This window comes from Gallus gallus, chromosome 13 (genome assembly GCF_016699485.2).
Source record: "Gallus gallus isolate bGalGal1 chromosome 13, bGalGal1.mat.broiler.GRCg7b, whole genome shotgun sequence".
Lineage (NCBI taxonomy): Eukaryota > Metazoa > Chordata > Aves > Galliformes > Phasianidae > Gallus > Gallus gallus.
In genome coordinates this window covers 16,446,912-16,470,952 of record NC_052544.1, presented here as the reverse complement: position 1 = coordinate 16,470,952, position 24,041 = coordinate 16,446,912, and the positions used below count along the sequence as shown (strand labels likewise).

Genomic DNA, 24,041 nt, shown 5'->3' with positions numbered 1-24,041 from the left:
AGTAGGACAGGAAGAGTTGCTCAGGTTTTTAAAGACCATTTGTGGAGCTACAGACAGCAGCAACAGACACTGATGAGCCCCCCCCCCCCCCCCCCCCACACCCTTGGCTTAGAACACATCAACAAGAAGAAATCAACCATCGTAAGGTCTCCAGGACTATAAAAAGAAGCACCTCTGTTCTTTGTATATCACATTAAAAGATGATGCAATAAACGATGAGAATACTCCATTTGAATGAGAATCCCAGATATGATTTTATTCAGGATTTTACAAACAACAAGCATTTTTCTATAAAAAAAAAAACAACAACAGGGGTAAGAATCAATTTAGTTAAGAGTATTTACATTCTCAGAAGAAATTTCCATAGTTTCTATATACAAGGCTGTGGCCATTTCCAGCAGGTCGAAGCACCCCAAAGGCACGTATGAGCATCACGTTGTGCTACCTAAGCTGATTCTGTGTTTTAAGCAAAGGCTTCTCAAGTTAAGGTCCTATTCTACAAATAGTGAAATACAAATTTAATCACAGAGACCGTCCCAACTGCTTCCTCAGGTGCTTGTTGTGCTCATGGCCCCCAGGGAGCTGATAAATGAACCCCCGTGGGTGAGGCCAGGAAACAAAAGCAGCTGTAAACAGAGGTGGGGATAACTCACATTCATCTCAAGTTCCACCAGATCAGCAATACAGTATCATCATCTCTCAAAAGGAAAGTCCCCTGGAAGAACAACACTTTTACAACGTACTTAAGTGCATAGAGAAAATTAATGCTGAAGTGATGCTTCTCCTCAGCCTGACTGTCAGCAGCCATCCCGAGCTGCTTCTGAAGGACAGAACATTAAAGATGTTCTTGAGAGCACAACATCCAGAGCCAGGAGAGTCGTATCAGAGCATCACACACTGCTGTGTGTGAGCTTCAGTCTGAAGCAGCTGTGGTACTTTTTGAGCTAATGATATTCCCACTTGCAAGCAAAGAAACCAAAGTCACGGGGCTGTGCATCTCTCCCAGGGAGATGAAAGGAATCAAAGAGGTGGGAATGAAGGGAACCCAGTTTCCAAGCCACGGCCTTAATGCTGTTTTCCTCACTGGAGATCCTGCAGCGTGCAGCAATGTTCCATGACCAGAGATCTCAATGGTTGTAATGCACATTGAGGGCATCACAGCCCTCCTGCATCTCCCAGGTTATCGTTCAGCTGAAAGCCAAATTCTGTGTAACCTTCCTGTGCCATGACCACACTCCTGGTTTTACCACAGCCCCTCTTTCATAGGCAACTTCTGCCCAACCCCTTACAAAGCATCACTCCTCACTTCTTTGAGGACAACAGGAGAGCTCTCAGCGAAACAAGGCCTTCCACAAGGGGCAGCGGAACAGATTCTGCACAACTAAGCAGCACATGCATTAACCAGGTGCAATCTGACCCTAGCACTGTCTCCACCGTTTGGTACAGAGGGCATCCACAGCCCATTTGGTGCAGATCTGACCTACTGCCAGCACTGATGTCACCCTCACAGCTGGGTCAGGCTCTCCACCTGCATCCTGCTTGCCCAGATCAAAACCCCTGCCCAGTGATGCTACTGAAACATCCCCTGGGATTCTTTTGGGAATACTTAGCACCCGGATTCTGATTTCACACCAAAACAAGTTCCCTGTTGCAGAGATAAGCTCGAGGATTAGGGCAGGAGAGGAAAGTAAACAAAGTAACACAGGATGCTATATTAAATGGATTGCTTCTGACTCACTTTTGGATCTTAAGATTAGTGAGGAAGAAAATGTAACCTGTGGCACAGAGGTTGTCATTGTAGTAGGATTAGTCACGACCAGGAAATTCCCCCAATTTAATCATATTAAAATCCCAAACAAGCTCTTAATAAACATAAGAATCATCAAGAACAAAAGCCTGCTGCCGAGGCACATGAAGGCTCATAACCTGTGTGAAACAGCAGATTAAAGATAACAGCTAAATGAGACGTTGGATGGGCTTCAGCAGGAATTTCCATGGCAGGTCACATTTCAGGCAGGCACGTAGCTTACATTTCAGGATATCTTCTGAAACAGTTTACAGGAAAAGATTCATGGGACAGGGCTGTTTACATTGGCAAATTCGTGACAGGGAAGTGCAGCTGAATGTTTTGCCTCACATTCCTGTGGGTGAGGTTTCTTCTGCAGCACAAAAAAGCTGCTTCTCAATGGTCCAGTTCCTATCAGCCTAACAGAGACATGGCATACAAAGGCAATTATTTGTGCTGACTTGTAGAGCATATTCTTACAATTTCAATGAGTATTCTGCAAAAGGTGGGCAATGTGACAAAGAGAATCATGGATTTGGGCTGAGCACACAGCCTGCCTGCTTTCATGCACTTTCCTGAAGCCTACTTGCACACACTGAGGCTATTACAGGATGCACAGTGAAGCTTGCAAAATTCAGATTCTCAATGCATGCTCCATTTTCAAATCACACAGTGCATTTTAAACCCACCAGCCAAGGGCCTTCTATCAACCAGAAGTGATGTGGAACCTGCCAAAGCTTTGGGATTTCTCTTCCCAGAGGAGCTGACGACAACAACAGTGAGCCTCCCTGTATTGCTCTGGGCCTGCTACCACCAGCCAGTCCCTGCTGCACCCAGCAGTCAGAGCACTGAGCACGCAGGTGAGAAGATGCAGGGAAAGCAGCGAAACCCTACAGCTTAAGAAAGCCTGGTTGGCAAGGACAGGGTACAGAGCTGTGGTTAACAAAAGCCTTGGACCAGCTGATGTTGCATGTTGGCACAGAGCAGCACAATGCCCCATGGCCAGCAGCCAGCAAGGCCCCGCCAGCCCTGAGCAGAACAATTCATGCTCTGCTCATTCAGCCTCTACAAGACAGGACAACACACAAACAAATGCCATGGGATGAATGCTTTCACCACACACATCTGTCACACTGTAATGCAGTGCAAGTTCAGAATGGCACAAATGAGACCATGTGTATGCACATGTTTAAACAGACACAGGCAATGCCAAGGGTGCTGCTGTGACCCAAGGAAGAGCCTCAGCAGATTTTCAATGTGATTTTTTAAAAGCAGTCTTAACACAATTAACAATTAACAGGAGTGAAGTGAAATAACAGACCTCACAGCGTTGTACAGTAGGCAGCCAAGAATCAAAAACCAGTGGTCAGAAATGCATTGTAAATGTTGATCTCGGGAATTCTCACCATGAGGTCAACACAGTGGCATGGATTACTGATAGTATGTGCACGTGTGTGTGTGTGTGTGTGTGTGTGTGTGTGCATAGCAAGGACAGAACTAAGACAGAAGAATAGCTTCTGCCATCCACACTGCACAGACTGTGGTTTAAAAACCCAAAGAATTCAGAAAGAAAGTTTCCAGCACTCACCAAAAGGGAAGAAGCTCACACCACCACCACCCTCTCCACACACAGACGAAACCTTCTGCATCATTTTAAATAAATACAGCCTTAAAATGGGCCATGTTCCAGTGTCAGATGTAAACAACGTCATCAGAAAGCTGTAGCTGAAATCCAGCACTGGATTCAAGAGGACTCTGTCAGCAAAACTTCAATGCTGTGTTCTGTGCAAGACCATCCTTTCAGCCTACACTGAATCACAACACACCAAGTTAGAATTCCTTCTCAAAAATCCTTCTTTGCATCTTTCTGAATCTGTTAGCAAACTCAGCACGTGCAAAGTCACTTGAGTAAGATCACAGAGGCATGTTTGCATAACCTTCACTGTAATAAATAAGTTTCCTGTCCAAAGACAGAAGTCAAGAAATCAAAAGTAATTAGCAGCTTTTTCTGGCATTTCTAAATTCTGGATGGGCATTAGCTCTGGAGACTCACTGTGGAGTCCAGGTGCTCCGCCAGCCCTTCAACTCACTTTCAAGTATCATTCAGCTCAGCTACACACTTACTTCCAAAGGTCTGATCAGATACTGTTCCTTGGTATTAACGCCTAAAAACAACTGGCTGAAAAAATCAGTGAAGGCTACACAGTATTTGTGGTCATATAAAAAGAGAATATATGGAACACAGTGTTTAAATTAATAAATAAGGTTAAGATTGCAGGAAGAAGTGTTGCCACTAGCCCTTTTCTAGAATGAGCACTAGGAGCAAATCCATTTAACTTGCAGTCCATCAGGAAGTAGGCATTTCATTAAAAAGCTGTGCTCTTAAAAATCTCTGGATTTTCTTCTTCCTCCTTTGAATTCCTTTTGGCACTAGATGCAGGCCTGTATTCTAGTCTGGAAAAAAAAGAAAAAGGAAAATAGAATAAAAGAGCAAACAGAGAAAGAAGACTGTTATTCTGAACCCTATTTGACATTACAGACTCTAAGTTTAATATTCTGTTAACTTCAGTTGAATGGGTCCTTTTCTATCCGTGGGTGACTGCCTTCACTCAGAGCCACGGCAGAAGGCCCAACTCAATGCTTTTTTAGGTCAGCTGAAATAAATTGGAAGAATTCAGCAGTATCTGCACCACATTAAGAACTTCGAAAGGTAAATTACTTTGTGACAGTTTGATACTGCAGAATCATTTAAAACATACAGAGTAAAAATAAAGCCCGTTTAACTAAACAAAAAATCTCACTTTCAGCCAGAATTGTTACCTCACCACTGTGGGCTGAAAATATTTTTGTCAGTGAGCTGGTTATTAAATCCATAAAATGTCACTATACCTTTCAAAGCAATCATATAAAGCAAAGTCTGTCCTTCCTATCTCTCTCCTGCCAGTATCCCTTCACTGCAACACTCCAGTCACGGGAGCTGTCTCACGTCTCCGTGATCCCAACAAGATCTGCAACTGCACACACAAATCTAACTCCTCATGTTTACTCCTCATGCTGCACGCACCACGTATAGGCACCTCAGAGAGGCACCCCAGCAGGCTGATGTCACAGAAAGTGCCTTCCCCCACCCCCTGCCTTTCCCCAGAACAGTGCTGTAGATATTTCCTTACTTTTGTGCAGTGCTGGAGCTGGTGCTGCCTAAAAGCCTGCTTTTGCTGATTTTGCATCCCCTTTCCTCCACATCACCCCTGCCCACCAGTCCCTCACAAGGCTGCTGCCAGCAGCCCCTCTAGTTTAAAGCTCTCCTTATCAGGTCAGCCATCCTAGCAGAAAAGATACTTTGCCCCTCTTAGTGCAGTGCATCCCACCTCTCTCCAGAACAATATCCCTTAGACAATGCTTTGTAACTCTTCAGTCACTGTTAGAACTCTTAGAATTCCTTTGTAAGTACAGCCAACTTTTAACCAGCAGCTTCTGTAGTACACAGGTATACTGGCCCTTACTTACTTGTGCTGTGACTGCAGCAGTCTCTATAGAACTAGCCCTTCCATCACGCTTTAGAGTGAATCAAATACTTAAGCAAAACTCTACGAAAGGGGACATAGGCAGAGGCATGCACTTAAATTTATAGATAAAACAGATGTATAAAAATCAGAAGGCAATACTTACCCTTTTACCAGCAGCATTTGCTCAATTGTGTCAGGAAGAGGCATACCATAGCTTTCTGGCAGGAACAGAGTCAGAATTCCCGATAGCACGGTCAGGCTCCCCATCAGGATGTAAGGCAGGAATCTATCGTAGGCACCTAGCAGAATGCAACAAAAGCTAGCATCAGTTCCAAGTCACTGACAATGTTTGTACTTTAGAACAGCTGTTAGTTAAAACAAAAACCCCCTCAGTACAGCATCCAGAGCAGCTGGTGTCCCCTGACCTCCGTGGTGTCACAACAGATTCTAGACCCACAGCATGGACTCAAGTACTGCAGTGCTGGGCAGCTGACAGTCTTCATAGGCACACACACACAATGCCTGAGAGGATTCAAGAATGAGGGCAAACGAGCAGAACTGATTTGGCTTTGGTTTATGTTAAACCCTGCAATTGGGTCTTGCACTGAGGTACAGTTCTGTCCTAAGCCTTGCAGGCAGCACTGAAGCAATGCTTTCCATCCACCAGAGCACCCCCAGCACATTCACTTACCAAGATAAGCAAAATAAGGTGAGAGGATGCTGCCAAGCCTGGACGCCATGGAACTTGCTCCAACTCCCATGTTTCTCACTACCGTTGGGTAGAGCTCAGCCGTGTAAACGTAAACCATTGAAAAGGCAGATGTGATCCCAAACTTCCCTAACATCACCAGGAGAATAGATAGGGCACGAAGATCTGAAATTAAAATGCAAGAGCTTCAATAAAACTCTTGGCAGTTCATGGTATCTAGTAAATTTACTGTGATTGCATAGCTCCTGTGTAATTAATTGCATTATATGGCGTCCATTTTTCCTGCACATGTGCCTGAGCATGGGCAACTTCTTTCTTTTAAACCAGGAGTCAACACTTCCACTTTCCTCTGGAGGATCTTAAAAAATAAGTACAACAGGGCAACAACTTCAGAAGTTTTCCTCAAGATTCCAAACAATGCCACCTATCCCTTTTTAATAAATTGAGCAAAGTTAAGCATTTGAATAAGTGATTTTACTTTGCCACTCTGGTTTCTCCTTAACTTTCCTAGCTATCAGTCAATCCTACAATGCTGAGCTGACTTTAACCGGGGCAGCTGGATTGGAAATTGGAAAATTAAAACAGATCGTATCAGTTTCCAACTAACTCTGGAAAAAAGAGTGACTCATGCATTACCTATGTAAAATAAACTCATTCTGATTTGTTTACTAATCAAAGAATAAAGAAGTGCTAAGCAACAAGACTACTCCCCCATCATACTTGACCTCCTCACCAGAGAAGAGTCTATAACCCTCAATCTAACCACCCTGAAGATGCGTGCTGTTTTGATATCCAATAAATGTTAATTTGCTCTCCTCAGATTTGTCAAACATTTCGACTATTAACTTTAGTGCAGTGCAAGCATCTTTGCTTATCAAAAATACTTCCACATTAACAGTCAATGACAGTCTTTTAAGAAGCAAGTTCTGCAGCCTTCAGGTAACCTCCACGAGTTTACCAGAGCACCTTGCCAAAGATCCACATTAGGGCAAAACTGGACTACGGTACTGATCCAAACAGACCACAGAACCAAGGACCTATCTTTAAAAACATATCTGAGTTGGTATATTTTGTGAGCTCCCAGTGCTGGAGCACTGAGAACCAAGGAAGGATGGCAAAAATAGGAAACATACGTCTATATTTAGTCCCTTCAGGATACTTTTCCTCCACATCTGCCCAATGCATGGCACTGGACTTCACCTATCATGTGTGTTTGAGATCAACTAATGATTCCATACGTGAAGGCACCAGCTGAATGAAGAGAAGAACACAGCCTCCCAAGAATAACGCAGCAGCCATTGAATACCGTCGGGGGAGATTTCGAAGCAGCAGCCAGGAGATAATGTAGGCTGGAACCTCAATCACTGCTGAGAGGAAGCAGTTCAAGTAGACGTCGCCGTGCAAGTTGGGTGTGTCAAGAGAAAGTCCAAAGTAACCGACGGAGATTATCATCCTGAAAGAAGAACACCATCCATCCGTGAGATTGCTCTTTAGAACGTTCTGGGTCGTTACCCTCCCTGCTGAATGAGCTCAGACAAAAGGAGTACGGCATCCTGGCAGATCCAAACAACCTGAGCTTTTCTCTGCCGTGCCCAAAGTTGGCAGGATACCATTCAAGTTGTATTTGCATGGCTCTGTGCCTGGGTTAACAAGATGGAGTTTAGTGGCTGGGAACAGTGCCATCTTGACTGTATCACTGCCAGACTGGCACATGTGACCAGGGGAAACACACAAGTGTTTCTGGAGATAAAATCTACGTTGTTTCAGAGATACTGGGAAAAGGAGGTTATGCCTCACTAGCATGCAGCACGTGGTAAATAGGGATACTGGCTCAGCATGTGTCCAAGATCTGCACAGAGCACTCAGCACTTCGCTTCCCATTGCATTTATGTTATAGCAGAACCTAGAGCAAAGTCACTGCACAGCATTAAGTGTATCATTGACCAAAATTTAGTTCTCACTTCACATGAGAACAACCTTCATGGTTCAATTGCTTAAAATAAATTGCCTAGGATAACAGAGGTAATCCCCCTGTCGGTGTGTATAACGTGCCAGTAAAAGCTATTCTCTTCAGTAGCAGTTATTCTGCGGTATTTTCTGTGATGCTGTACAACATGGGGCTTTTAGGGGTTATTTTTGTATTAAACAAACCTACTTGTTCTTGCTGGAACACACTGTTAGTAGCAGTTTGCCTCAGCTTATCACACTGGCAAACCTTGATGCAATTACACTTTCTGCAGAGAACTCCAATCCATAATTCAGAATGTACCATGGGTATATATATGAAATGTTGCTGTGAATCAGCATAGGATACTTTACATTTTGGGAAATGATTTAAAAACAGATTAGGCAACTGACCAACAAGGTAAAACCAGTTGAAAACTAGCCCAAAGCCACCAAATACTTTCCTGCAGGATTTGCAAGAGCATTTAAGATATGCAACTAATGTCCACAACGCTGACTCTTTTTTCTCATTGCAAAACTTCATTTACTATGTGCCCGTCAGCACATGTAACAAAGAACCTACATAAATAGCATGATGTCACTTCAGGCCATTGTTTTTAGAGCTAACCAGTTTTGCTCGTACCTCTTTAGAATACTTCAGTGTTCAAAGAGCAGTTCCTTATCGTTTTATTGCTTTTGTGCCTACATATTCCTGAATCACACTCCTGCTTACCACAGAATCACTGACATAATCGTGATAGTGAGGATATTTCGTGTTCTCATTAGATCCAAAATGGTGTATGTCTGTTGCCTCTGGGAACTCAAATCTTGCAGCTGGAAACAAGCAAACAAAAAGCATGGAACATCAGCATCCTGCAAGTGGAACAGTTGTGACAATAAGCCCGCTGGCTTGACTTACACACCAGTATTCTGAGTACACGTGGGTGCTTTGCTTTTAACCAAAGGTATATAGGCACAGGAGACAAGTATCCGTGAAAATAGCTGCTCCTTCTCAAAGTCACTTAACATCTGAGCTGAAATTAGTAAGCATTTTCTTTGCCTTAGGCTCCATAAACGAAGCTGCTTACTTTAACTTTCATGCTTGACTTACAAAGCAGCAGCTTTAATTTACAAATCTAAAGACTGAATGCCTTTTGTGTGCACTGTGTACACTACGGTGTGTGGAAATGATCCCAAAGTAAGATTGTCACTCCAATACAGTGCACTCACTACTTTAAACGCTTCTGAACTCTCTCTGCCTGGCCTACCTTAACATCCTCTACTTTGTATTAGTTCAGCTTACAACTCTTTTTCCCCTAGAACATCAGACAGGTTCAATGGAAGAAGTTGGATGCATTCCAGCACACCAGTAAAGAGATAAAAGCAACCATTTGTTAAACTTAGTTCCACATCAGCTTCTCCTCCATCTCAGGTAGGTGATATTTTGCAAGTTAGTTGTTGGAGACTGATACAGAACCCTCAAGTCTTGTCCCTCAACTCAAAACATGTATTTTCTCCTCCACATCTCACAAGCATGAAGTTCATGTAACCTCTGCAGCCAAGAGAATATTATTTCCAATCAATATTTCATTCTGAAGACCTGGAAGATAAAACAGCATTTTACTGCTCACGCACTCCAAAATTCAGTGCATTTGCCTTCATAAATCTTAATTTTCTCTTAAAGGCAAACAGCTCTTTGCATTGGATAGCTTTCACTCTGCCTCAGCTTAAGCCTCCCCCATCACGAGCTGCAGCAGCTTCTCAGCTCACAGTCCTTTCTCTTAAATCACATGATCCTTCCCCTGTGCTTTCCAGTTCTGCCACTCTTTGTTGCCAAGAAATCTACAAACAGGAAACACAGAAAAAAGAAAAAAGAGAACCCAAACAAACCACAAAACCAAGAACAATGCAAAACTTATATCACTGATGAGAAAAAAGGGCCCTGCCAGATAATACAGTCCCTTAGCAGGACAGGACAGAGCAAGAAGGGAAGGGAAGGCAAAGTGATCTGGAATGAAACCTGTCATCCAAACCTGTTTATTTCCCTCACATCAGACAATTCAGCCAACCAGGCCCTGCTGACGCTCCATGGACCGTTTGTGATCAGTCACTGTACCTGTGTACCAGAGTATCTGTGCTGAACCTGAACTGGTTTTGAAATCCAAACTGGTTTTGAAACCTCGGAGTCTAAACACTTCAGAGGAATACTCCTTGGACAGCAGCCCCGTGAGCTCCTCCATTCCAATTGCACAGTGCCTCAGGGCCAGCCTGTTTCTGAGAACCCTGCTGCACTGTAAACATGTTTCCTAAAACCTTGGGGGAAGATGCCAGCTTTCTTCAGAAAGCACACAAAAGAAGAGGATAAACGGACTGCAGATGAAGAAAGGCTTTGCACAAGTTATTTTGTCACAGCTTAATAAAAAAAAAGAAAAGAAAAAAAGATGGTTGGGAGTTCTGCAGTTAAACAAACGCCTGTTAACCTAGTTCCTTTTTCTTTGAGTGGTAAACTGTGTTTCTGGAGGTTGATGTGCTATGATTTTAATCTCTGTGATCAGAAACATCCAGCCTGTTCCAGTCTCCCTCCCTGGGGAAGTGTGCAGCGTTCTGCTGCTTCACAATCCAGCCCCACTCAGAGATGGTGAACAGATCAGTATTTCTTTCTAAGAACAGAAAAATGGAGGCATTCCAGGGATGATGACCCTAACTGAATGTTGGAGCCAGAGCTCATTTTCTGTTCTCTTGCTGGCACAAGACGAGTTTTCATGCTTAAAGCATGAGAAGGAAAGGAAAAGAAAGCAAGAACAACAACAAAAAAAAAGGTTCCTCCAATAGAAGTGCAGTGCAAAAGCCATCATCAGAAGGTCTAGATTTTTTGGGTATTCTGTTCCAGCAAGGCCAGGATGTCTATCCTACCATCTAGAATTTAGCTTAAATAAGTAGTCTTGTCTGCACCTCAGCTATCTGCTAGCCAAATGAAGCCTTTTCAACCTCAATAGCAACACATTTGAGTTTAATGACTAAACATTTGGCTCAGACTGGAAGACCCGAGAGGCTTTGTAAATCAAGTGAATGTACAGGGATAGGAACAATCAATTTTCTTATCGACAACTAGACAGTGTCTAGTGTCAGTGGGAATACAGCTGAGCAACTGTGCCCACATAGACTCTACAGATGTGCCTATGCGGGTGCCCATTCCCCTGGATTATGCAAACAATTTGTCTGTCTGACCTGTGAATAAATGAATGTGGAACTCATTCTACAGCTTAAGGACACCAACAGCTCAAAGATACCTGAAGGAAACAAGAACAATTTTACTGCTAACTACTCCAGCTCAAGGATGCTCAAGTTTTGATCTCCTCTACATGAAGTAGAACTTGAAGAGAACTATTTCCAGTGCCATCAGCTAGGATTAGTTTTCTATTAGAGCACACAAGCATAAAATCTGTCCAGAACATAAGTATTATCTATATCCAACCACTCAGAATCAGATATTTCTGTCCAAAAAGATCAGAAGCTGGAGGAAAAACAGAGTAAGAGACCAGAATACTATGAATTCCCCGTTAGGTGCTAAGGCATACACTCCTCAGTGCAATGTGGCCAGGTCTCAGATGCCTGGAAGACCCAAAGAAGCCACTTGTCACCTGCCTGGGCTAAGGAGATCCGCTGTATTCAGAGTCACTGGGATAAACGAGACTTCCTGCTAATTTGCTGGCCTCATCTGGGACATAGTCAGATCATAAAGCAATAGGCAAACCAAATTAATTACATTCCCTTCCAAAAATGTGGTTTAAATAGAAAATAAAGCTGTCAGCCATATTAAAACAAAGACGTTTTCATTTGAATGTTGCATGGGATTGGGACAGCAAGGGCTTTTCAAACCTTAATGAACAGTGAAAGGGTATTTTGCTTTAAGGCTTTTCAGGCAAAGGATGAACTTTTAACCACTTCAGAAGTGCATGATACAGTGCAGGCAAAAGTGGAAATTAACTGCTTTCCATAGATACTAACAGGCCGAGCAAACAACCTGACTGTTACGTGAATCTTACCTCGCTGGGGTCAAAGATTACATCTGGGGCTGTAACCTTATTAATTTTTGCAGCCTTTCGGATGATGTCTTCTGCTTCTTGAAACCGTCCCTGAGAGATCAGCCATCGTGGAGACTCTGGAATGATCCTGCAAGAAAGATTCAGAATAACATGCCAGCATTTCCAAAGAATGGGCTGCTTCAGACACCAACACATGTTGTTCCAGGCACAAAGAGCTTAAAACTTGACATGTCTTGCAGAAATTAAAGCTAAGACAACAGAAATCAGATTTACAAGAGCTGACTCATAGGCTGAAGAACAGACTAAAACATGTTCATGTATTTTAAGAGTACAAAAGAGCTGAGGAATGATTCAGGGAAAAAAAAAAAGAAAGAGTGACAGAAACTTTAAAAGTACGGGGAAAATGGTTTAATTAAAGAAATTCAGACGTGAATACACAAGCAGCATTCTGTAGATGAAGAGGCATCTGCTTAGCGCGACTAAGGCACATAAAATCATTACTTGACTTGGCTGCATGTGACTGTTTGCAGAAAGTGAAATCTGTGTGAGTCTTTCAGCTTCATTAAGTAAAGACAGATGCACTTTTTTTTTTAATATGTAAGTGAAGAAACACCACCACCATGTGGACGACTTAAACACTACAAGTCACAACACTGGAAAGCAGCATTTCCTTAACTTAAGGCAGGAAATACTGAGGTTGCACAGGTGTGCAAGGACTGCTCTACAGCTACAGCTTCTCAGATCTCTGTCATACAATGAATCACAGAATCATAGAATGGCCTGGGTTGAAAAGGACCACAATGCTCATCCAGTTCCAACCCCCTGCTATGTGCAGGGTCGCCAACCACCAGCCCAGGCTGCCCAGAGCCACATCCAGCCTGGCCTTGAATGCCTGCAGGGATGGGGCATCCACAGCCTCCTTGGGCAACCTGTTCAGTGCATCACCACCCTCTGTGTATGTCACCATGTCACTCCCCAGAATAACTGCTTTTTCATCTCTGCCTTCAGTTTAGGCCTTTACCTAACACCTAACAGGTGCTATTTGATGCAGAAGGATGAGGTTTTTTTTTTTTTTCTTCCCCTCCCCTGCCCTCTTCTCCATGCATAATCACTTAATTTTCCAGAACCCTCAAGGAAAATGAAGACTAACTTCATCTGGCATAAGTCAGACAGACACCATTCACAAAGCTGTAGACTTACGGCTAAACAACTGTGAACAGCAAAGGATACAATGAACACTCTTCTGTCCACTCCTGAGTCTCAATGCTAAAGCCTGGCTGACATCTGGCTCTTAAAAACCCACTGACAAGACTTCTAAAGACTAAAGTCTTCTGTTTTTGTTATACTCACCACCACAGTGGGATGCAGAGCAGCCCAGGTAAAGTAAGTGCCAGCAGCAGCATCCTCCAGTCTCTGATGAAATACGCAAACAGTGGCAGCAACATGTAGCCAAAGGCATAAAAGATGCAAACGCCCAACGTGCAGAACAGCAGACGAATGGATTTGCCAAGAATTTCTGTGCCTGTTCAGAACAAGAGTGGAGATTATTATTTTGACATAATAGCAACCACAATTGGCTTTGCGACATACTACATGGGGCAGTATAGAACATAGCCATGCAGTATTGGAGGCACCACAGATCTGCCTCATGTGATGATCTTGCATCAACCCAGTAATTATAAGTATGAAAGGTAACTAATCAGACCATATAGTATTTCTGTAGCTAGAAGTAGCCAACTCTTCTGTATTTCTATGTTTTTATGATCTACTGTACCTGAGGACTTAAAACCATCAGTTATGCTAGGACTTAACTTCAGCTTGATCTCCATAGGGTCTTCTGCAGCCTAGGGAGAGACTAGCTTCTTTCAAGGGTAATTCAGAGATGCCTAGATTAGGCCCTAGTCCATAAGACCTTCTGGAATTCTCTATTTCTCTATTAGTCAAACACTCGAATCCTCTGTTAACCCACTGAATTAACTCAGACTGCAATTCTATCGGCTGGAAACTTCCAAAGAAAGCATGAGTCATCTGCATGTGGTGAGGACAAACTCTTAACAGTGATTCTTGACAAAACAAGCCAGCCCTAAGCAGGGAAGCACACAGGACAACAGACAGCATTCTGCGCCCAGCAGGACTTCCATACCAAGAACAAACGCTGCCACGTAGTTCGAGATCTGTCCCATGCCGACCAGCAAAAAGAACACGGAAAACATCTCCCAGCTGGTAGAGAAGATCTGAATGAAGCTGAAGATGGTTTGCATTGCCAGAGTTGAGAACAGCACGTTCTTCCTGCCAAATCTTCCATGGATTAGATGAAAAGAAAAAAATAAGAAAAGAACAGCATGAATTAAATCTTCAGAAAGAAATTACTCATGTGTATACTTAGGGAGATATAAGATATCTGCAAGAAGCAAAGATACAGGAAACAGCACATGCACAACTACTCTAAATACATGAAGAGATCCACAGGAAATGAGAAAACAATATTGCAAGGGTCACATAGCCAAGTCACCTTTAGGTGTGTGCTGAGACACCACTCACTCCTTCCCGACAGAGCGGGCAGGGAGACAACTCACTGTCAGCAACATTATTTACAATGTGAAAGCAATAAGAGATGCTCCACCTCTATGCTGGAAACAGTTCACTACTGAGATCAGTATATTAAAAGAACAACAAGGAAAATGCTTGAAAAAAGTGAAGCATCTCTTTCTTACACCTTCTGGCATAAAACCAATTTGCTGCAGAAGTGATTGCACTGAAAAAATAAACTGGCAAATATAACCCCTACCAGTGATCCCTGTGGCATCCCGGTCCAAGTTTGGACATTTGCTCTATAAGCTTTGTGTACATTCAGATTGGATAGTCACAGAATTAGGACATGTTAGTGGTCACAGAAAACACTTGTACCAAACTTCACGTGCAAAAGCTGCTTGCAAGACACATCACAGACCAGTGGTTCTGGTGCATATACTTTACTTGTCTGAGAGCTGTCCTGATATGAAAGATCCGAGCAGCACGCCCACAAAAAACAGGGAGGTACTCATGGGCCCCTTCCAGTCATTGTCACACACGAGATTCCACTGCAAGGAGAAAGAACATAAAAGACTTTAAATCAACAGCATTTCCCCTCCCTCCTTCTAAGCAAGCTGGCTGAGCCCGAGGGAAACGTGCCCTCTAGACAGAAAGCTTCTACAGAAGAAACAAACAACCAACTTAAGGCATAGACATAGCTTGACAAACGCCACCAGCTCCAGTCCCTCTTCAGATCACCCACCTGAGACCACCACCACCTCAGGTGCAGATCCCTGTGCTTTTCTTTACACAGTCAATGGCTGACACGTATGGTTCTCCCCCTGCATGTATGCAAGTGAAGGTCACTCCCAGTTTCATCGTACGCCCCATTCAGCTCGCTTTTAATCCTGCTGTGTTTGCAGGCATCACTACAAACCCCAAACCTTCTTTTCCTGCCTATGCTGAACCCTTCCATTAAAACCTCACATTTCTAATTTAAGAGAAATTGAACTACATGGAGGGAAGAAGTGCCTCCTCTTTTCCTACATTTTAATGTGGTTTTGGGAGAGACCTCACTGCTCACCAGGGACCTAACTGCAAAGCGTGGCTCTGCGCCAGGACCTGCAGAGCCCAGCACACCTCACTTCTCCAGGGAAGCATCAGTTCCAATCTTCAGAACGCCAACTGAAGTACACACCGAGCCAAACACGATGTTCAAAATGAATACACACGTTGGCAAAAAGAGGAAGGGGGAAAAAAAAAAAAAAGACACCTATTAAATGAAGACTGCAACAGTTTGCAACCCTCTTTGCCACTTCATTTTCGGAAATAGCATTCGTGTTACTTTGTTATCTCTATCAACAGCTGCTATTGAAAGAGCCTTCATTTTGTTTTGGTTATTAAGGGGAAAAACAAAGAAGTGTGTAAACATTGGTAAACACCAGAAGAAAGCACAGAGCAGCAGGGATGCCCCCCGCCCCTCCCTCACTGCTGGGCTCTGCCTGCAGCTGCTGCCCTTCGGGTCCTGCGTGCCCCACGGGCTGCTGAGCACAGGAGGGGAACTGGGAGCCCACCAGCACTTCTGCCACAAGGCCAGGTCCTGCTGACTGCTGTCCTCCAGACAGGGATGATGCTCCAGACATGTGATGCTTTGGTGATGGAAACTTTGGGAGTTTTCAACTTGCACTAAAAAGGTTGAAACGAAAATATTGACGCTGATCCCAATAACTCCTTCCTTTCCAGCCCACGTTACAAACAGTTCAGCACTGTGGGTTCTACTCGGTTGTTTTTAAGCTATTTCTGGAGCAGGGGACAACTCCCAGAAATAGGATGTGAATTTTGGGTGGCCCTGTGCAGAGCCAGGGAGTGGATGAGACGATCCCTTTGGATCCCTTCCAACCATGGTCATCTATGATTATTAATACAATGCAGATTAAAAGCAGTAATTTAGCATGTTTATGATTAAATGTGTATTCACCCAACAAACACTGTGTTATAGATGGAAGAATGTTTGAGCAGTTCTCTGATAACTGCTCACACTGCCTATGCCAGCCAAGCAGCTCTGGCAAAGCTGACCGTGCCTTGGAAATACACAGTGAATGGTCACCACCAAATTGATACAGACCAGAGGCTTCTGTGGTTATTGCATGTCTTCGCGTGATGGTGAATCAAACACCACTCCCAGCAGAAATGCTGCACTGACACAGACTCACACTCACTCCAAGAATCCTTTCTGCCAGCCGCTGGAACCAGACGTGAAGCTCAGTGATTATGGAGTGCTGTTATTAAATAAGCCCTTACTATCCAGCTGAATGCTGTGCCTGAGAATGAGCTGTCTCCTTCCGGCTGTCTCCCACCCTGCAGCTCAGCACAAGCCTGCACCACTCTTGGCTTGCTGGACACCAGCACGTTGTGCCCAGTAACAAACATCTCCTGTGAATGCTGAGATATAGAGACGCTGCTTGGAAAAGTTCATGGTTATGAAATGTGCTGCACTGCCATGACAGGTGGAAACACACACCTTCAGGTGCTGCCCTAATTACTATCTTGTTTTTCTGTCCACCCTGTTTACACAATTACAGCAGCTGTTACGATGAAGAGCACTTGGACCAGGCACTGAAGAGAACTTCAGTGTTGAGTTTCCAAGGGAAAACTACCTTGGTTGTGCAATACCACTTATTTATAGCCAAAAACTCCATGGGTACATCAGAACAGATGGATTTTCAGGTCTGTTACCTCTCATCCCAGTCAGTAAATGAATGAAGTCCTCAGCTTTTTAATGAGTCACCAGACAGGTCTACACTGTCCATACTGATAACAGCATCAGCCTTCCAGAACCACTCTGCAGCCATACCCTTCCCCGAACTGTACATTGCCCAGGAAAAAGTCACTGAAGCAGCAGGGTCGGAAGGCCAGCGAGGATCCCAACAGCAGTTACTGATTGATTCCTGCTGCTGGCAGGGCTGTTTGGACACAAACAGTATGCTGTGACCCAGTGCACTAAAATCATGTGCTATTTTCATTTCCTGGTATCCCTTGAGTAAGCAAAGCCTTTGCCCCAGTGGCTCAGATAAGGCTCACCTCAGCAAGGTGCTGTGGCTCCAAAGAGGAGAACACCACGTTTCAGCCTTATTCCAAAGAGCAGCTACCGACCCTGCAAATGTCAGCTCCTCCACACTGCTACCCACTGCTCATGCCATGGCACAGGGCTTTCTCACAATTATTATTTTAACTTTGGAAAAGGATATCATCTGCTGTGATTTAAGCTTATCTTCTTACTCAGAGTGCAGCACTTTGACTGGGCTGTAAATACTTCCTGCAGAGCTCATCAGCTCAGGGCGATGTCTTTGTGAGCCGCCTCACGCCTGCAGCAATGAGCTGGGAGCCACAGCAATCTCACACGTGCCTCCACAGTCACAACAAAATTCAGGCTCTGAGATGAAATATTCGAGTTCTGCAGAAAACCAGGCAGCAGTGTAAATAAAGGCATCAAACTAAAGCTGCAAGGCAAGTTCTAGCAATGTCATCAGCTGAACTTGTGGCCAAATCCTATGTACAAACAGTACTTCTTCCAAGCTCTCTCTACACTTCAAAAGCACACTGAGGTAAAGGTTATCTACTCCTTCTATGTATAGGCACTGCACCTGTTGTGCTTGCAGAGCATCAACTGCCTTGGAAGGAGAGCTGGTACCTCATACGTTCATAACGTGAAGCCCAGCAGTGCTCCACCCAGGCACTGATGCAGATGCCTTATCCTGCCCAACTGTCACTGGGATTTTGCCACCTCTTCCAAGGAGATATAACAGGAACCAACAAACTAGCTGCTAATAACAACACGACAATCAGATCTAAGCATAAAATCCGCCCAGTATTTGGTAACACACCATAACATGGCAATTGCAAGTCTGAATATCGGGGAACTCCAGAAACGTCCAAAGTCCTCGCAATTACAGCGCCACAGCAAACACACACTGCCATCAAATACCTTCGGAAAGTTATAGAAATAATCACAAGGTCAACAACATAATTCAGGATCACACTGGTGCCAAAAAAAAGTGCTTTTCTCAATTCATGTTCCACTGCAGGATCAACACTGCTTCCCTGGTACTGGTAACCAGAACCCTACACAAAGAACAACAAACACCAAGACCTTTGAGAGCTGTGCACAGTTATGTTTGCCCATATGACAGTCCAAGCGGGATAGGCTCGTGTGCTAATATTTGCTTTTTTAAAACATCAACATTTTAGTAAGAAGTTTTGAGCCAGGGAGTGGATGTGATGATCCCTTTGGATCCCTTCCATGCACTGCCTCCCACCAACTGCTTCCCTCTGTAAAGCAAGGCAGGTTCTCAGAAAGCCCCTGTGCCCATCTCACAACAGAGTACTTACAGCCATCCATTCAGTATCTGGTCTCTATCATACCCACGTAAACATTCCCCATTTAGCTGAGTGTGCTGAGCATTATTAAACAACTTTTCCTCTGAAAATACATTCAGACATCCAAGATTTTTAGTGGTTTTAGATGTCCTTTCACAGCTTTTTATCTAAAAATGGAAGCCTGCATCTACAAAACATACATTATGCTCTATTTCTCTCCTTGTAGTTGTTTTAAACTACCATAGAAGTAAAACTTGCATAGAACATAGAGGAAAACACCAAACGTTTCATAATTTCCGTGAAGAAACTTAACTCTCCCAAACATCCCATTTCTGAGATGGCTGGAAAAGAAAGGAAATGGCACTGACACCAGAAACAGAGAAAGAGGTGGACTATCAATCTAAAGTTAAAGACATCCTAACAGGAGCATTGCTCCATCATTCACCATGCGTAGTGCCTCTAAATGACCATCGTCTCAATTTCAATGGTGTCACCAAGAGGTCAATCACTCTTTAAAAATCCTACCTGTTTTACATCACATGGCTGAACAGCCCTGCAATACGAGCTTCATATAACACACCATGAAAACCACTGCATTTTTAAAGCATTTCAGTACAGGTGCTATTCTCATTCACTTATGAGCTGGAAATGAGATATTTCTCCTTCAGACTAGACTATTAACACTCACGTTTTGCACCTACAAATCGGTTACAGCCTCATTTATCTATGACACATTCACAGCTGGGGCAGCTCCCGAGATGGAGAAACTGTTGATCTCAACCTCAGCCAGAAAAATACGCAGTATTACCCTGCAGCAACAAAGAGGACGTGCTGTTTGTAATGGACAAGGAATAATGGAAAGCCAGGTGTGACTTCCTGCACAAGAAGTCCCGTGGAGCTGGGTGTGACTTCCTGCACAGGGAGGAGGAGACCGTGTGGCAGTGAACAATGGGGCCAGCAGCGCTGAACCTGGCTCACCTGGCTTTGATTCGTGCCTCCGCTGCTGGCTCCCCTACCAGAGAAGCTTATGGAAGTCAAGACTCCTGTCATAAGCCTGCTGTTACAAAACAACACGGCCTTCCTTGCGTCCAACAGAAAGAGAACATCAAAACTTCAGTGACGCAGAGGTGCTACATGTTTGTGTCGCTCCAGGTATCACCACTGCCTGGTGGTCTGGCATCACTTACTCAAGGGTCTGCCAGCATGGCAGGACTTGAATCCCTTGGTGTAATGGAAAACTCAGGGCTGTCATACGTGCATGGAAACTTTCTTTCCCCGTGGGTTCATAAGGCATCCGGTGTCTCAGCATCACAGCAGGCTTCAGGGTGCTGCAGTAACTGCACGATGAGCATCCTTCCTTTGCAAAAACAGCCACTGACACACGTGAAGACTACAACAGGCTCAAAACCTGCAGTTCTGGAGCACAAAAGATGCCTGCACTGAGCTGACTTCAAACTGATGAACAGTACCACATGTCTGTAAAACCGAAGACAAACACATACACAAAACTCTTCATCTATTTAAGTGTCAGTATGTAAGAAACACTCCCATACTTGAGTATGTAAGAATTCCCCCAAACTAAAACATTTTCATCACCCAACATACCCTCACGATGTGATCCTTTTGGACTACTAATGCTCCAAGTCACTGCTCAGTTCAATCCCACAGCAGATAACAGGCTTTCACACGCAGGACTGGGAGAAGAATTGGCCTTTCCCCTTAATTACCCCAGATAATCTTTCTCCTAGCACTACACACCAACTCTTATGACTACATTCTTTTTTCTTTTTTTAATGGGACATAGGGAGGAAGGGTTACTTTGACTAAAGAAAAGCTTTTCTTATGCCTCATGATACAGCGTATCCAAAAGTAAAGGAGGAAAAGAGATTTTGCTCCCGAGGAACCTGTTAAATAGGGCAGGCTGGCTACCGTTGTGCTGTGTGTCTGTTGGAAAAAAGGGAAGTCTCTCTTCAAATGAGAGAACTGAATGTGGTACGTCTCCTCTGCTAAGCAGAAACAGAGCGGAGTGCTTTCCTTGGAGTCAGGAGAGATTTGTGCAAAAACCTCTCTTAAAAATGCCCCATCCCCCTCCCCGCGTCAGCTCCAGAAATCTGGGACAAAGGTCCTCATGATTATTCAACAAGTTCCAGATATGCAACCAAACACAGCATTAGTCAACCACGAGAGCGGCAACACCAAGCCAGCAAATTCAACAAGTTGAACAGAGAAAACCTGCAAGTATGCGAAAGGCCACAGCTCTTGCAAAACTGGCTCAAAAGCATTAATATTAAAGGAAGAGAAAAATACTGCCTCGGTGCACAAAGTCTGGGGAGCCAAACGTTACCTCCCCCAGGCACACAGCTCCTGCCAAACTGTGCAGAGCTGCTGCAGAGTCGTAGCAGAAGTCAGCAGCTCCTTCTCCTTCGGGATCTCAGAGCTCCTAGAAGATGCTCTGACAGTTCAGACACTGTAACTTGCACTGAGTCAAAGCCCAGGGAAGAAGCTGGGAGAAAAGTGTGCCGACAAACCATGCTTCAGTCAGGACAACCACCGTATTGGGGCACTCCAGACAAAACCAGCATGTTCACCTGCAAAACGCTGAATTCCAGAGGATGCCAACTGCCTTATGCTGTCCTGAGAGTGTGTCAGCCCTTCACAGCCACACCTTTCACTAATGACCAGGATCTGGAAATTATTCAGAGCGGCTTTACTCTTTGTGAAGATAGCAGTTCTTTAAGAAACAGGAGAGGCAACACTTTGTGGCAGCTACCCAAGCCCTGAGGACTGTGCACGTTCAAGGGGAGTTTTCACAATGCAAGTTTTGCCATGCCCACGCCTCCCTGCACTAAGAGGGCATCTCTCCCACGCTCTCTTCTTCACTCTGGTCCTTCACCCGAGAAGGATTTCTGTGCTCAGAGCAGTGAGCAGGCACTGAGCACTCAAACACCCATCTCTGTTTGGCAGAGCAAAGAACAAAGGCCACTGAGCAGAAAACACTGCTACAGTTCTGCAAAGATTACTCACGTGCACAAGCAGGAAACTGGACGGTATAAATGGTAAACAAGCCTTCCGAAAAGTCCTGTCTGCAGTTTGAAATCTAAGTATTTTCTTGTGATTTAAGGCAGCCAGTGCCTGTGGGTCTGCGCAGCTTGTACCTGACACAAAGACAACCAGCACAGCCTCAGCCTCACTGGCTGCCCAGGTCAGAGGCTCTGCTGGCAGGACACAGCTGAGCTGAGCAGGGACAGAAGACGTCAGGCTGATATGCAGCAAATTCAGGGTCCTCTGTGGCACAGCACAGAATGGAACTCCCCCGCTGCGTTCAACTGCTGCACCTGCAGGATGACTTCTGCCACCTTTATTAAGAAAATAAACCAAACCCTTTGATGTATGAGTTCAAAGAGACATCCTTGAACCACCAACAATGAAGCCAGCCGAGCCCGTTGCTCCTGGGCCGACCCTTTCTCCCCAGGGTCCCCCTGCAGATACCAGCTGACACCAACTCAGCAGGCACTGCACGCAGGCCACACGAGCTGAGACACCGCAGCTGGAGACCGCTTTTACAAGTGGAAGCCAACAGAAGAGGTTAGCTCAGATCTCAAACTAAATGCAACACACCAGATTTAAAAGCAGGAGCACTCAGGGCCACTGAGAGCGGACCAGGACTGCAGGGCTGAGACCCACACACCGTCTATGGCAACACAGTGCGGACGGCGTGTCCTGCCGGCAGCTCCTGTTCTGGAGCAGCGGGAACGCAGCTCTGACAGACACGGGTTCTGCAGGTGGAAGGCTCGGGCCGGCACTGCGCTGGAACCCACCAAACAAGCCTGACCGCGCGCGGTGCGGGGCAGGCTCGGTTCGAAGCCCTGCCGCCCCCCTCACCTCGGTGACGATGGTGGAGCGGTACACGTCGCGGCTGTACTCCCAGCCGTCCAGGCACGGCTCCTGCTCCAGCTCCGCCAGCTGCACGTCGGAACCGGGCCGCAGCCCCAGCGCCGACAGGTTGGCGAGCACGGCCAGGCGGTAGCGGCGGCAGCGGCTCGGCTCCGTGACCCCGCCGCGCAGCTCCAGCGGGATGCTGGCGTTCCGCCACTCCTCGCTCAGGTTGGCTCCGGGCGGCACAGCGCAGCGGTGCTCGGGGGTACCGGCCAGGAAGACGATGGAGAGACCGTTGAAGCCGTTGGGGATGATGCTGGCGCTGAGCAGGAAGAAGACGAGGCGCTGGAAGCGGCCCCACTCGCCCAGGAAAGCGGTCACCTCCTCGTAGTCCCGCATGGCGCGGCCGAACTGCGCCCGCCGCTACCGACGGGCAGAAAGCGGCCGGCCCCGAGCCGCCCTGCCGCCGGCCGAGCGCTTTGCCATGGGCCGGGCCTCACCAGCGGGGGAGCGGCCGGGGGTGGGGTTAGCAGGCGGAGGGCACTCAGGTGGGGCCGGGCGCTGCGGCCCGGCCCGGCCCGGATCAACCCGGCGCGGCGCGGCGCGGCGCAGGCCGGCCGGCAGCTCCCGGCATGCCCTGCGCCCGGCACGGAGGCGCGGCGGGGGCTCGGCTGGGGGCAGCGCGGGGATCCGCCCGGAGCGGGCTGGGCCGAGCGGGGACGGATCCGGGCTCACCCTGCGCTGCTGCGTGCGTGTTTCGAGTCAGAAATGGCCTAAGCGCTATGACAATAAATAGACAGCTACGGTTACATCTACTGAGTAGTACGGAGCCTGCGTTCCCGTGCTGGTTTTACCCCGATGCGCAGCTGAACTGCAGCACGCCGCTCACTCCCCACTCCCAGGGGAACGGGGAGAAAATGCGATGGAAAAGGGCTCGATGGTCGATAAGGACAGGGAGATCCCCACTGGGTACCATCACGGGCCAAATAATCAGCATAGGAAGATGATTACTGCTATCGGAGTGGACCCGATGAGGAAGAACGTGACATGAAGGTAGCGGAGCCCTGGCACAGAGCGCTCAGAGGGGGGACGTCTCCTCTGGGTGTATCCAAACACGCCTGGATGCTTTGCTGTGCAGCTGCTTCAGGGAACCTGCTTCAGCAGGGAGTTGGGACCAAATGACCTCCAGAGCTCCGTCCCAACCCCTGCAGTTCCAGGATTCTGGCTCCTGCTCTGCTCAGCCTAAGGCTGCCCAGGGCCTCTGCTGGCAGCAGGGGATGAAAGGA

General features: G+C 45.9%; 1 protein-coding gene and 1 non-coding gene across 3 annotated transcripts; both read right to left on the bottom strand.

Moving 5' to 3' along the window:
• Positions 1–229: 229 nt before the first annotated feature.
• On the bottom strand, positions 230–23,227 carry SLC22A5 (solute carrier family 22 member 5). 2 transcript variants are annotated; one of them, NM_001045828.2, is made up of 10 exons: positions 22,762–23,227; positions 14,968–15,071; positions 14,135–14,289; positions 13,342–13,513; positions 11,992–12,118; positions 8,679–8,779; positions 7,240–7,454; positions 5,984–6,166; positions 5,456–5,591; positions 230–4,240 (listed from the first exon to the last, which is right to left on the bottom strand). In NM_001045828.2, the coding sequence occupies exons 1-10, from the start codon at positions 23,152–23,154 to the stop codon at positions 4,153–4,155; spliced, it is 1,674 nt and encodes a 557-aa protein (NP_001039293.2). In that variant the 5' UTR covers positions 23,155–23,227; the 3' UTR covers positions 230–4,152. The 2 variants fall into 2 exon arrangements, 1 of the variants encoding a protein (NP_001039293.2); XR_005839486.2 differs by lacking the exon at positions 230–4,240 and having other exon boundaries at positions 7,308–7,454.
• MIR1609-1 (microRNA 1609-1) lies at positions 21,992–22,085 on the bottom strand. The gene has a single exon (NR_035095.1). It is a non-coding gene; the product is annotated as a microRNA 1609-1 (primary transcript).
• Positions 23,228–24,041: the final 814 nt, after the last annotated feature.

Excerpts from the sequence above, each read along its gene's own strand:
- SLC22A5 (NM_001045828.2), bottom strand. The coding sequence starts at position 23,154 with ATGCGGGACTACGAGGAGGTGACCGCTTTCCTGGGCGAGTGGGGCCGC. Across the intron at positions 15,072-22,761 it reads GCTCCACCATCGTCACCGAG|TGGAATCTCGTGTGTGACAA; the intron begins GTGAGGGGGGCG and ends TTCTCCTTGCAG. Across the intron at positions 7,455-8,678 it reads ATTATGTCAGTGATTCTGTG|GATGATAATCTCCGTCGGTT; the intron begins GTAAGCAGGAGT and ends TTCTTCTTTCAG.